We start from the raw sequence: 13,322 nt of genomic DNA on the forward strand, positions 1-13,322 counted from the left end.
TTACCCATCTGTTAACTAAACAGTGACATGCCGACAGTCTGATGGGACAATTTACACAATGATCATTGAGAAATGTGCGCTGTAACTTTCATTCTTCAGGGATGCAGTCTGGATAATGAACCTCTTTTGCTCTTTAGCCTTGAAAATCCACATGTCGCAAAGCACTGTTGACCTGCTGACGGGATTTGGAGGATATGAAATAGTGGAGAGAGGGACAATAAAAGTGAAGGTAAGGAATCAAATCATAAACTTTTCCATCGCATCGTTTTAAGTTTTTTTTCCAGTAAACCTATTTTTTAGTAGTTGTGCTGAAAAAAATGTATGCTGCTATTTGTGTATGGTTCTGTTGGTAAGGTTGTAAGATGCCGGTATTAAGCTCCATTCCGCAACATTAAGTAAAAATGTCAGTACAACCTTAAGGTGATCCTCTTTCAAATGTAAAAACTAATCGAGTGGATGTTGTACCATTTGTTGCAGCAAAACTATCACCACAAAATAGGCTGCCACGTGTCTCCAAGATTGTTTCTATAACCACCCTGCCATTTCAGTGTCTGTGCAATCTGAAAAGTTTAGTTTAGTTTAGTTTATTGTCACATGTACCGAGGTACAGTGGAAAGCTTTTGTTGTGTGCTAACCAGTCAGTGGAAAGACAATACATGATTACAATCGATCCTTTTACAGTGATTAGATTCATGATAAGGGAATAACATTTAGTGCAAGGTAAAGCCAGCAAAGGATGTCATGTGGGCGCAGACACTGCTGTGCAATTGACCCACGTTAGGAGCTGAACTGATCGATATGTCTGAAGAAGGGTCTCGACCCGAAATGTCACCCATTCCTTTCCTGAGATGCTGCCTGACCCGCTGAATTACTCCAGCATTTTGTGTCTACCTTCGATTTAAACCAGCATCTGCAGTTATTTTCCTACAGATATGTATGTATATATGATTGAAATAATCCATCTTGGGCCTAGGTTGATTTTTTCTCATCCTTCCTACCTTCCTATAATTAAATGGATGCATAGTATATTGTATGGAGTGTCTGGAGGACTTGTACACCTGATCTCCACTGCAGTTTCCTGCTCTTAGTCTGGTACTGACAATTTTCCGGTTACAAAGGAGAAAATCTTTTCAATCTTTTTCCCTTCAACAAATTAAAATATGCTTGCCATGTATTGCAGAAAAAATATTATAAATCTTAGAAAAATGACTTTGTTCATACTGATTGGCACAACTAACTTTTGACTTTAGAGATACAGTGCGGAAACAGGCCCTTCGGCTCACCGAATCCATGCCAGTCACTAACATTATCCTGCACACTGGGGACAATTTTTACCAAGGCCAATTAACCTACAAACCTGTATGTCTGTGGAAGGAAACTGGAGCACCCAGAAAAACCCCACATGGTCACAGGGAGAAAGTACATAATCTGAACCAACAGCACCCGTGGTCAGGATCAAACCCGGGTCTTTAGCGCTGTAAGGCAGCAACTCGACCATCTGCGCCACTGTATTGCACATGCTGTAATAATTTCCATTTATAAATAAAAATATAATTTCAAATTTTACTATTTATGAAATAAATCCATTGTATTTTTCAAAAGGGAAAAGGAAACCAAACAACATACTGGCTTAAAGGCAAAGCGGGATTTAACATGCCTTTACCAAAATTTGAATTTACTGCAGAAGAAAGTTCAACAGAGGAGGCAGACATGGATTAACTAGAGGTAAGTTTCACCTTATATGGTGAATTCTAGCTGCGTAAACATACTGATTTAAAGATTTTGTTTGAAATATCTGTGGGGATTCCCTTCCTCATGATCTGATCTTGAAAGTTTTATTCGTACAGAAGGAAAGACTTGCATTACTGTAGTGTGTTCCTTGTCCTCAGAATTCCCCATCCAATAATTACATTTAAAATGTAATCTGTTTCTGCTGAAATATAAGAATTTGAAATATCAGGCTCTTCCAGAAGGAATGCTGTTATAATGGTGTTATGATGTTACAAATTATATCATGGGGCTATTTTCTATGTAATGTGACACAGACACCTAATTTCTACCGGCAACAAAGGTAAGAAGGTCTCTGCACACCAATTGTCTGCAAAGTTCATTGACGTTGTGTAATTGTTAAAATAAGGGAACATTTCTCATTGTACAATTCCCATTTGTACAATGAGAAATGTTCCCTTATTTTAACAATTACACAACGTCAATGAACTTTGCAGACAATTGGTGTGCAGAGACCTTCTTACCTTTGTTGCTGGTAGAAATGAGGTGTCTGTGTCACACTACATAGAAAATTGTAATATTCCCATTGGACATATTCCCATTCCTATTTCCATTGTCTTGGAGATGTTCCCAATCTTACAAGCACGAAAGAGAAAGAACCTTCAAAACTAAATACATTTCCTTGGCTGTCCGTTTCACCTCTTTTTTTTATTCATGCCATCTCTTTTACACATCTTTTCTGACCAACTTACATCTATCTCCTTTAGCCAATCTCCTGGCATCCACTAAGCAGTTTGCAGTCCCCTCTCATGGTTACTTATCCCTTCACACCTTTGTCCACTCCTGGCTAACTGAGAATTACAGGCTCAAGTGCAACCAAAAGTACCCTTCCCACTTCAATGATGGTCTTCAGTCCACTCCAGCCTCTTAAGTTCCTAGACCTCTGTTTTGTTTAGTTTGGAGATATAGCATGGAAACAGGTCCCTTAACATGAGTCCACACTGACCATCGAACACTCATTCACACTATTTTCCTTTTGTTTACTTTATTACTGTCATGTGTACTGAGGTATAGTGAAAAGCTTATTTGTTGCATGCTATCCAGTCAGCAAAAAGACTATACATGATTATAATCAAGCTGTCCACAGTGTACAGATACGGATAAAGGGAATAATGTTTAGTGCAAGATAGAGTCCAGTAAAGTCCAATTGAAGATAGTTTGAAGGTCTCCAATGAGGTAGATGGCAGGTTAGGACCACTCTCTAGTTGGTGGTAGGAGGTTCAGTGTTCAGATAACAGCTAAAAAGAAACTATCCCTGAATCTGGAGGTACAAACCTCTGTACCTCTTGCCTGGTGGGAGAAGGGAGAAGGAGTGACCACGGTGAGACTCGTCCTTGATTACACCGGTGGCCTTGCCAAGGCAACGTAACACTTTTCTATGTTATCCCATTTTCTCATCAACTCCCTACACACTAGGGACAGTTTACAGAAGCCAATTAACCTACAAACCCGCACGTGTTTGGGATGTTGAGGGAAACCAATTCAACTGGAGGAAACCCACGTGGTCATAGGGGGAACATGCTAACTCCACCCAGACAGCACCTGAGGTCAGGATCAAACCCATATCTCTGGTGCTGTGAGGCAGCAGGACTACCAGCTGTGCCAGTGCCGCCCTGGGCACTCCTACATGTGCCATGTCATTCTATGTGTAAAGCATGTGGAATTAATATTTGTTAGACTCTTGGCACATTGTTTGCAGTTCTTCTAGTCCATCCTGCAATGCCTTGTTGAAACTTTAGCATTCGTGGTCATCTTTCTAACTGTAAATTTGCCCCTCAGCCAGCCACATCAGCATCAACACAAGAAATTCAGCATCAGATCTTCCCCAAAATAAATGCACATCTCCTTTGGATCCACTTCAGAAAGGGATAAAATGAAAGACAAACTCTTCGGATTAATACAAGATGCTCAATGAAACTATGGAGCAATTTTGGGCAGAAACACTAAAATTAAATGATCAATTTACTGAAAGGATGATTTTGGTATATCTACAAATCAAATTACTGGTAATGTATGTTCCTTTGAGAGAATGTGAGAGCTTTCTCTGTCTCCCGTGCAACCCCTGTCCCCTTCATGGTAATCGTGTCTGTGTTTTTGCTGTTAGGCTGCCATGGGGATTCATGTCCTGAAAAGCATTGAGCTAGAAAGAAGAAATATATTAACTGTAAATGCCTAATAATTCGTTTTAGATTTGGTATGATTGTGAAATATTAATAGTAGTCAATGGTTTTATGCCTGTTCATCAAACCAAGAATATCCCTCCCTGACTCTCAGTCTGAAGAAGGGTTCCGACCCGAAACGTATCCTATTCCTTCTCTCCAGAGATGCTGTCTGACCCGCTGAGTTACTCCAGCTATTTGTTTCTATCTTTGGTTTAAACCAGCATCTGCAGTTCCTTCCTACACAATATCCCTTTGTCTGTTTGATGCACATTATTTTTATGGCACACTATTCAAGGGATAGATGCTGTTAATGTACCTGTGCAGATGGGAGCATGTTATTTTGAGGAGGTTCACTAGATTTGTCCCAAGTTTTGAATGATGTAAAATGATTACCACTGTTTGTGATGCAGCAACACAGGGTCGAAGCTTACAGTTAGTACTACAGCCGGTGGGAAGATTGATTCTAATGAAGAGGCTTTTAATGTCCAGGGGTGATGTCACCACATGGCTCCTAAAGCAATGCAAATCATAATAATATTTAAGGGGGAATGAAACTATGACTTTGTGATACTGCCCACTGTAACAGTTCTCCTGATGGTATGCCCTTGATGTGGCAATACTCTAAAGGTGCTTTGCGAAAGACAAAGAAGTCATAAAGTCAAAGAAGTAAACATAAAAGGGACAGAGGGAGTTTTGGTGCAATAGGTGGGTGATGTCGAATCTGACAGAGCAGAGAGGCAGAGAACATTCAGAAAAAGATTTCAGAGAATAACCAGCAAAAGTCAGAAGATTAAAAGCTGCACAAGAGGTGAGAATTAGTGGAATGGAGATTATAAAAAGAAGGGTTTAGCTCTGGTGGAGGTATGGTAACGTAAGCCATAAACCTGGTTAGATTAAAGTGTGGGTTTTTGTGCATGAATCGTGCATAAGTCACAATAAACCTGGTGAACTACTTCTCTGTGACATCGTCTGTAGAAGGTTGGGTGTGAACTCATTAGCACACCTAATACCTTTCTGGCAACACCTGATGATGTTACAATTGCACCGCCTTTTACCCCACTTACTAACTAAAATGTGAAGCTTAAAGATACAGAAACAGGAATCAGAAGTGACTAAAAAATGAAGGAGGTTTAACTAGAGATGTGCTGAAGTTATGAATGTAAAAAGCTTTTAGTGCATGGAGACAGGATGGTGGGAAAATGAACATAGAAGAGGAGAGACAAGCTGAGGGTAGCTGGAACAAGAGCCGCCCTTACTTGTCAGGAACATGCGCTTGAAGTAAACTTAAATCAGCCATGAGCATCTTGCTATAACAGCAGTCACGTGAACAATGGCCTGGTGCACAAAATGCTGGAATAACTCAGCAGGTCACCCAGCATCTCTGGAGAAAAGGAATAGGTGACATTTAGGGTCGAGGTACTTCTTTAGACTGAGAGTCAGGGGAGAGGGACAGAGAGGGAATGCAAAGGTTACTTGAAATTAGAGAAACCAATATTCATACCGCTGGGTTGTCCAAGTTGCCCAAGTGAAGTATGAGGTGCTGTTCCTTCAATATTTCTTGGTATAGTGGGAATAGAGAGGCGATAAACTAGGGTTGAACATGAGGTGCTGGAGTAACTCAATGGGTCAGGCAGCATCTCTGGAGAACATGGATTGGTGACGTTTCGGGTTGGGACCCTTCTTCAGACTCGGGTTAACAGGTATAATTCTCACAGGTTATTGCAGCATTTCTGCAAACCATTTTCTGGTCTATTTATAGTAGTAAGTCAGAATAGTGAGGACATCCACTTGAGGCAGTGAAGAATTGACACCTGCATCAATTGCCCAGCTCAGAACATTTAACTTTAAGTATCTGCACGCCTGTTAATTACTGTTTCACTTTGTATGTATCTCTTACCTTGCTTAAAGAGCAATAAATGTGTCTCTTCTGCCATTGTAGTGTCAGGTTGAACTAATCAGGAACTGGGAACTGCTTAGACACAAAATGCTGGAGTAACTCAGTGGGACAGGCATCATCTCTGGAGAGAAGGAATTTGGTTCGAGATCCTTCTTCGGTTACTCCAGCATTTTGTGTCTAACTTCGATTTAAACCAGCATCCGCAGTTCTTTCCTACACTGGGAACTGTTTGTTCTATCAGTTACAAAGGATTGAGATTATTCTGTGCAGAAAACAAAATGCGTTCAAAATGAGCTGATTTCCAGATCACTTGGGATTTCAAAGCTGCAAGCAGTGTGGTTCAGTCTGTGGTGTAGGAAGGGGTCTTAGTTGGTGAAAAGAGTATAGATTAATGGCAGGGAGAATAGCTGATGGCTTTTATCTTCCCTTAGGCTTAAGATCGTTAGTCCATTTAAAAATTGATCAATGTTCACAAAAATAGCAGTTAAATCATCCTCTGTAACCCCTGTGGCAACACGGGTCTTCCTGTGACCCACACATCGATTATGAGCTTGAGAGTGTTTGAACTCTCTGTCTTCTCGCTCAGAGGATATTTATTGTAATTGACTGTGTTATTTTCTGTAGCTGGGCAGCAGCTATCACTCACAAGAACTCGTACATTCTGCACTGCTAACTCACTAGAGAACAAGGAGCTAATTAAAATACTATTCCCACCTTCGTGAATAGTTTACTAGCATTACCCACAGTTTCTTTTGTCAAATATTGTATCATGTAATCCATGTAATAAATTATATGTGAAATAGCAAGTTCACCCAGCAAAATATCACTACAGCTTTGGGTAAATCCACTGACATTCTTCAGAGCTATGAATTAGTTGCTAAGCATAAATGTAACATTTCTGTGCTTACTGATCCGACTATTTACTCAATTAATTCTCTGTTACATGTTATCCATTCACTAATTAAATTTGATAATACTGTGTTCTCTGTGTTGATTTGCACTTAGCTGTTAGGAGAACAACTATAATTGTTTCATTATAGTAATAAAATCTGATTAAAATTGCAATTGCATGGCATTGGAATGAAATAAATTCATCACGTCACAGCAAAGCAGCTACCTTGGCAATTGAGGCACTTCCATGAGCCCTGGAACTGAATGAACGGCACGGTGGCGCAGTGGTAGAGTTGCTGCCGTACAGCGCCAGAGACCCGGGTTCAATCCCGACTGCGGGTGTTGTCTGGATGGAGTTTGTACGTTCTCCCCGTGACCGCATGGGTTTTCTCAGAGATCTTCAGTTTCCTCCTACATTCCAAAGACGTACAGGTTTGTAGGTTAATTGGGTTGTATAAGTGTAAATTGTCCCTTGTGTGTGTAGGATAGTGTTAATATGCGGGAATTACTGGTTGTTGCAGACTCGAAGGGCCTGTTTCCGTGCTGTATCTCTAAAATAAACGAAACTATAAAACTAACTGAATCTGAAAGGTGAATCACTGTGTGGTTGGGTTCACATCACCATCTATTGGACTTCTGTATAAAACTCATTTCATACCTAAGTTGGTTATTTTTTGGTGTGAAAACTAAAGCCCTCAAAGATTTCAGTTTGTAATCATGGCTTAATTAAGGCCGAGTAGAGCAATAATTTTCCATTACTTTCTCACACTGCCACCCGGTTTTGTGTCATCTGTATTTTCCATTACAATAGCTGTGCTGAATTTGGTTCGCTCTGCTCCCTGAGTCTGAAGATTAAAAATAAACACCGGCCTCCACTGCTAGAGGAGGCTGGTACAAGCGCGAGTAAAATTTGCTATCGGAATGAGATTTTAAGATGCACCATTCAAAGAAATGCAAAGTGTTACATAGAAAATAGGTGCAGGAGTAGGCAATTCGGCCCTTCGAGCCAGCACCGCCATTCAATGTGATCATGGCTGATCATTCACAATCAGTACCCGGTTCCTGCCTTCTCCCCTATCCATTGATTCTGCTAGCCCTAAGAGCTCCATCTAATTCTCTTTTGAATGCATCCAGTGAATTGGCCTCCATTGCCTTCCGAGGCAGAGAATTCCACAAATTCACAATTCTCTGGGTGAAAAATATTTTTCTCATCTCAGTTCTAAATGGCCTATCCCTTATTCTTAAACTGTGGCCCCTGGTCCTGGACTACCCCAACATTGGGAACATGTTTCCTACATCTAGCGTGTCCAATCCCTTAATAATTTTATATGTTTCTATAAGATCCCCTCTCATCCTTCTGAATTCCAGTGAATACAAGTCCAGTCGGTCCATTCTTTAATCATATGACAGTCCCGCCATCTTGGAAATTAACCTCGTGAACCTACGCTGCCTCAATAGCATGAATGTCCTTCCTCAAATTAGGAGACCAAAACTGTACACAATACTCCAGGTGTGGTCTCACCAGGGCCCTGTACAACTGCAGAAGGACCTCTTTGCTCCTATACTCAAATCCTCTCATTATGAAGGCCAACATGCCATTAGCTTTCTCCACGGCCTGCTGTACCTGCATGCTTACTTTCAGTGACTGGTGTACAAGGGCACCCAGGTCTCATTACACTTCTCCTTTTCCTAATCTGACACCATTCCGATAATAATCTTGTTCTTGCCACCAAAGTGGATAACCTCACATTTATCCACAATATACTGCATCTGCCATGCATCTGCCCACTCACCCAACCTGTCCAAGTCACCCTGCATCCTCATAGCATCCACTTCACAGTTCACACTGCCACCCGGTTTTGTGTCATCTGCAAGTTACTTTTAATTCCTTCATCTAAATCATTAATATATATTGTAAATAACAGCGGTCCCAGCACTGAGCCTTGCGGCAGCCCAGTAGTCACTGCCTGCCATTCTGAAAGGGACCCGTTAATTCCTACTCTTTGCTTCCCATCTGCCTACTAATTTTCTATCCATGTCAATATCCTACCCACAATGCCATGTGCTCTAATTTTGCCCACTAATCTCCTGTGTGGGACCTTATCAATGGCTTTCTGGAAGTCCAGATACACTACATCCACTGGCTCTCCCTTATCCATTTTACTTGTTACATCCTCAAACAATTCCAGAAGATTAGTCAAGCAAGATTTCCCCTTCGTGTTCACCAAAGGTATCCATCATTTTCCATTTGCCTACTTTATCAAAATGCTATAACGAATCATTCAGCTCATTGCTGATTAAGAGCTCTTGCTGTGCATATATGAACTGCTCTAATTGCCTCTGAACTAATTAGTGGCTGCAAATTAGAGATAAAATAGAAAGTCCCATAATACTTTATATGGAGATGTGCTAAAGAATTTTCTAAATGTAAGCAAATTTTCAGTATTTTTTGCCCAATTTTTTTTAGTTTGTGTGATGGTATAAAATAGGGTTACAGTAGATCAGCACCCCATTTCACATCCCTCTGGATTTTTATTATCATTAAAGTTGATCTATAGCCTTTTCATGATCATTATCCTTCAACAATATCGCAGCAAGCCATCAGAACGTTTGACTGCAAGAATATATCTGGCTAAAGGCTCCCCATTGAGTCCCCTTCCACTGCTGCATTATATTACATAGCTAGTTTACTTCTCAAGGGAACAGATTTGCAACACTGACTTGAAACAGGATCAGTGGGGCTCGGCCTGAAATGTCACCTATCCATTACCTCCACTGATGCTGCCTGACCCGCTGAGTTACTCCTGCACTTTGTGTTCTGCTCAAGATGCCCCCATCTGCAGTTCATTGTATCTCTATCAGTGGATCCTGGTCCTGTCTGAAATTACAGCAACACATGTGAGCATTTCAATCCCAATTTACAAATAGTGCTTTGTCAGATTTGACAAAAAGGTAACTGCAATGGGAGTTCTGCAATCCAAGCGTTGGACTCTAAGAGACGAGTCTTTTATAATGTTGTAGTGATTTTCCTTTCCTTACAATTTTTTGCCTGCCTTATTTGTCCAGTGTATTGAAGTCTTCCTTCAACCTACATTATTCTTCCTCACTGCCATGTATTGCTAGTTTGGGTTTCATATGCAACTATCTTATGGCTCATGGCTCCTGTGCTCCCCTAAATAATTGATATAAACCAAGATAAACTAAAGACCAAGAAGCGTAGGAAGGAACTGCAGATGCTGGTTTAAACTGAAGATAGACACAAAAAAAGCTCTTATCTGCCTGCACATAACCCATTTTCCTCCATTCCCTGCATAACCATATGCCTATCCAAAAGTCTCTTAAATGCCAGTAACGGATCACTTGAAACACCATCCCCAGCACTGTGTCCAGGCACCCACCACACTGTGTATAAAAAAACTTGCCCTGCACAACTCTTTAAACTTTGCTCCTCTAATCTTAAAGATATGCCCTCTAATATTTGATTTTTGCATCCTGTGTAAAGGATAGGGTAGGGTAGATAGGGTAGACATCCTGACTAAAGGATAGAGAGGGTAAAAGATAGATAGACACCCTGACTGTCTACCCTATCTCAGCCTCTCATCATTTTATGTACTTCTATCCCCGCAACCTCCAGCATTCCAGAGAAAACACCAAGGCTGTGCAACATCTCCCTGTAGTTCATCCCCCTAATCCTTGCAGCATTCTGATAAACCTCCTCTGCACCCTCTCCAAAGCCTCCACGTCCTTCCTGTAATGGGGTGACCAGAACTACATGCAATACTCCAAATGCAGCCTAATCAAAGTCCTATAAAGCTGCATCATAACTTCCTGACACTTACACTCAATGCCCCGAACGATGAAATTGAGCATATTAAGGACAACTTAGTGACCAATTAGCCCACCAAATCTTTGGGATGTAGGAACAATCTGGAGAATATGGAGGAAACTCACAAGGTAACAGGGTGGAAACGCAACTCTACATGGACTGCGCCCAAGGTCAGCATTGAATCCAGGTCTCTGGAGCAGTGAGGCAGAGACCATGCTAACTGCATTTTCCACACCGATAATCCAAAAACAGAGTTTAACGTTTTTTCATATGAATTTAAGCAAATATTAGGGGCAGTTAGGAAGAATCAAAAACAAATCTCAGCCAGGTCTTAAAACTTTATTGGTTCTTCTTATCATTTAGTACCTTTAGAAATTCCAAAAAATATATCAATAGGACAATTGATTTTAATGCATTGGAATACACCAGATTACAAACAAGTGTGCATCAAACAATTAAAATGACTTGTGTTTATGGAGTCTTAAAAATTTTGTTGATAAGTTTTGAATACTTAATTTTACCAACCATATCTTTATCATACTTTGACATTAAGTGATACATTTCATCTTCATCCAACATTATATTACAGAGTTGAAGAACTGATCGAAATTCAGGCAGCGTGAGAAATCCAGTGCTAGCTTGATCTAATTTTTTACAAACCCTGTCCAGTGTTTTCCAGTTACCAGCTAACTGTAGGAGAGAGAACAAAGAAATCTTAGAGACGAGCAGTACATTCAGTTCAGCAAGCACACCTGTCACCCTAACAGGTTATCAATATCAGCAATATTTTAAATATGTTGGTGCACGTCTTCGAATTGCAAAATAGGGGATAAGATTCAAGATTCAAGATTCAAGATAGCTTTATTTGTCATCCAATATTGGACGAAATATCAGCTGGAATTTATCTCATCTTTTCAGGGTTTTAAAATTTTCACTTACCACACCGATGCATCGTTCAGAATTAACCAAACTACTTTGACATAATAAAAATGAACTGCAGATGCTAGTTTATACCAAAGATTGACACCAAATGCTGGACTAACTCAGCAGGTCAGGCAGCATCTCTGGAGGAAATGGATAGATGACATTCACGGTCGGGACCCTTCTTCATTCCGACCCGAAACGTCATCTATCCATTTTGATCAAACTAGATTTGCAATTATTTCAACCTTATACATTAAAGTTACAATAAAAATTAATTGGACAGCACTGCTTTGACAGTGAATTCAATTGAGGTAAGCAGAAACCAAGTATTGTTATTGTTGAAGTAAAGAACTGTAGATGCTGGTTAATACACAAAAGGACACAAAATGCTGGAGTAACTCAGCAGGTCCAGTCTGAAGAACGATTTTGACCTGAAACGCCACCTATCCATGTTCTCCAGAGATGGTGTCTGACTTGCTGAGTTACTCCTGCACTCTGTGTCCTCTTGTTATTGTTGAGTTTTGTTAGCACGGTAGAGTTTTAGAATTGCAAGCAGGTGCAAGGTTACATCTTGCTATTCCAGGGAGTAGCATTTTAGCTTCGTATCAATCACATAACCTGAGTGTATAACCCATCCGCTGGAAATGATAGTCGTTCATAATATGGACTGTGGTCCTTCAGCACAATTTAGCCATTAAAACTAGACATCTTCAAACACAAATGTATTGCAGCTTGAATCTGTCATGTGCTATGAATCTGTGGACAATACCTTGCACCATATATAATAACTGAGAAAGTCAAGTGAGAGACACTGCTAGTCCTTCCATTACCTTCCACCGCAGTTTTTCTGTAATGGTGCTCAGACCTTTATGCATGGATTCTGTGTAAGTTGCTAATTCCGGCTGAAACTGTTTTTGATTCTTTAAGTTGTCATGCTTGAATGGCTTCCTTCGATCTTCAAATGGCTGGAGAAACTCAACATACGAAATCCTAAACAAAGTGCAGGCAATTAATGCAATGAAAATTATTGCTAACTGATAACTATGCATAAGTTTAATGTTAATTTTTGACTACGGTTTGAAATTGAGACCATTTCACCTAGATTTAGATAGGCAATAAAATATACCATAGCATACCGTATGTAATCACAGATGCTGTTAACTGCAGTTGCCATTGTAACAACTGATAGATGCAGTATCGATTATTATGGCGCTCGATTGATTGATGTGAACAAAACTGTGTGACAGCATTGGTAAATAACTCAGCTCATTACAGAACGAGGCATTGAATCCACTCAAGGTTTCATGCTTGTGAACTACGACTAGCATGCTGCCAATCGGTTTAGACGGGCTTGCCACTCTATTTGCCCGATAAAGACGTCCCTTGAAAATCTGTATCCTAAAAAGGCATTTTCAGTTCACTCAGACATGCTGTACATTGTAAACTGATGTGCAGCAAGTGCATCTTTGATGTCCTCAATGTTTATCAAACACAGTGGTGCAACGGTAGAGCTGCTGCCTCACAGCGCCAGAGACCCAGGATCGATCCTGACTACAGGAGCTGTCTGTGCAGAGAGTTTATGCTCTCCCTGTGACCATGTGGGTTTTCTCCAGGTGCTCCTGTTTCTCACACATTCCAAAGATGTGCTGGTTTATAAGTAGGAAGGAACTGCAGATGCTGGTTTAAATTGAAGATAGACACAAAATGCTGGAGTAACTCAGCGGGACAGGCGGCATTCCTGGAGAGAAGGAATGGGTGACGTTTCGGGTCAAGACCCTTCTTCAGATTGAGAGTTAGGGGAGGAGGAGGAGGAGGAGATACAGATAAGGAAGTG

At 40.6% G+C, this 13,322-nt stretch overlaps 2 protein-coding genes across 6 annotated transcripts in view; one reads left to right on the forward strand and one right to left on the reverse strand.

Annotated features, from left to right (window-relative positions):
• The window catches only part of gucy2g (guanylate cyclase 2g), a 59,773-nt gene extending 55,961 nt beyond the window's left edge, over window positions 1–3,812 (forward strand). Inside the window, exons 22-24 of the mRNA XM_078412724.1 lie at window positions 138–229; window positions 1,603–1,725; window positions 3,568–3,812. Coding sequence (XP_078268850.1) covers window positions 138–229; window positions 1,603–1,719 — 209 coding nt within the window. The 3' untranslated portion in view covers window positions 1,720–1,725; window positions 3,568–3,812. The remainder of the gene's footprint in view (window positions 1–137; window positions 230–1,602; window positions 1,726–3,567) is intronic.
• A 7,125-nt stretch (window positions 3,813–10,937) lies between these two features.
• The window catches only part of LOC144601408 (EF-hand calcium-binding domain-containing protein 6-like), a 39,413-nt gene continuing 37,028 nt past the window's right edge, over window positions 10,938–13,322 (reverse strand). For all 5 annotated transcript variants that reach the window (XM_078413505.1, XM_078413508.1, XM_078413507.1 and 2 more), the window contains 2 exons: window positions 12,319–12,478; window positions 10,938–11,254 (listed from right to left, as the gene is read on the reverse strand). In XM_078413505.1, the coding sequence (XP_078269631.1) occupies window positions 11,036–11,254; window positions 12,319–12,478 (379 nt within the window). In that variant the 3' untranslated portion in view covers window positions 10,938–11,035. The remainder of the gene's footprint in view (window positions 11,255–12,318; window positions 12,479–13,322) is intronic.

The sequence above is a fragment of the Rhinoraja longicauda genome, chromosome 16 (genome assembly GCF_053455715.1).
Source record: "Rhinoraja longicauda isolate Sanriku21f chromosome 16, sRhiLon1.1, whole genome shotgun sequence".
Classification (NCBI taxonomy): domain Eukaryota; kingdom Metazoa; phylum Chordata; class Chondrichthyes; order Rajiformes; family Arhynchobatidae; genus Rhinoraja; species Rhinoraja longicauda.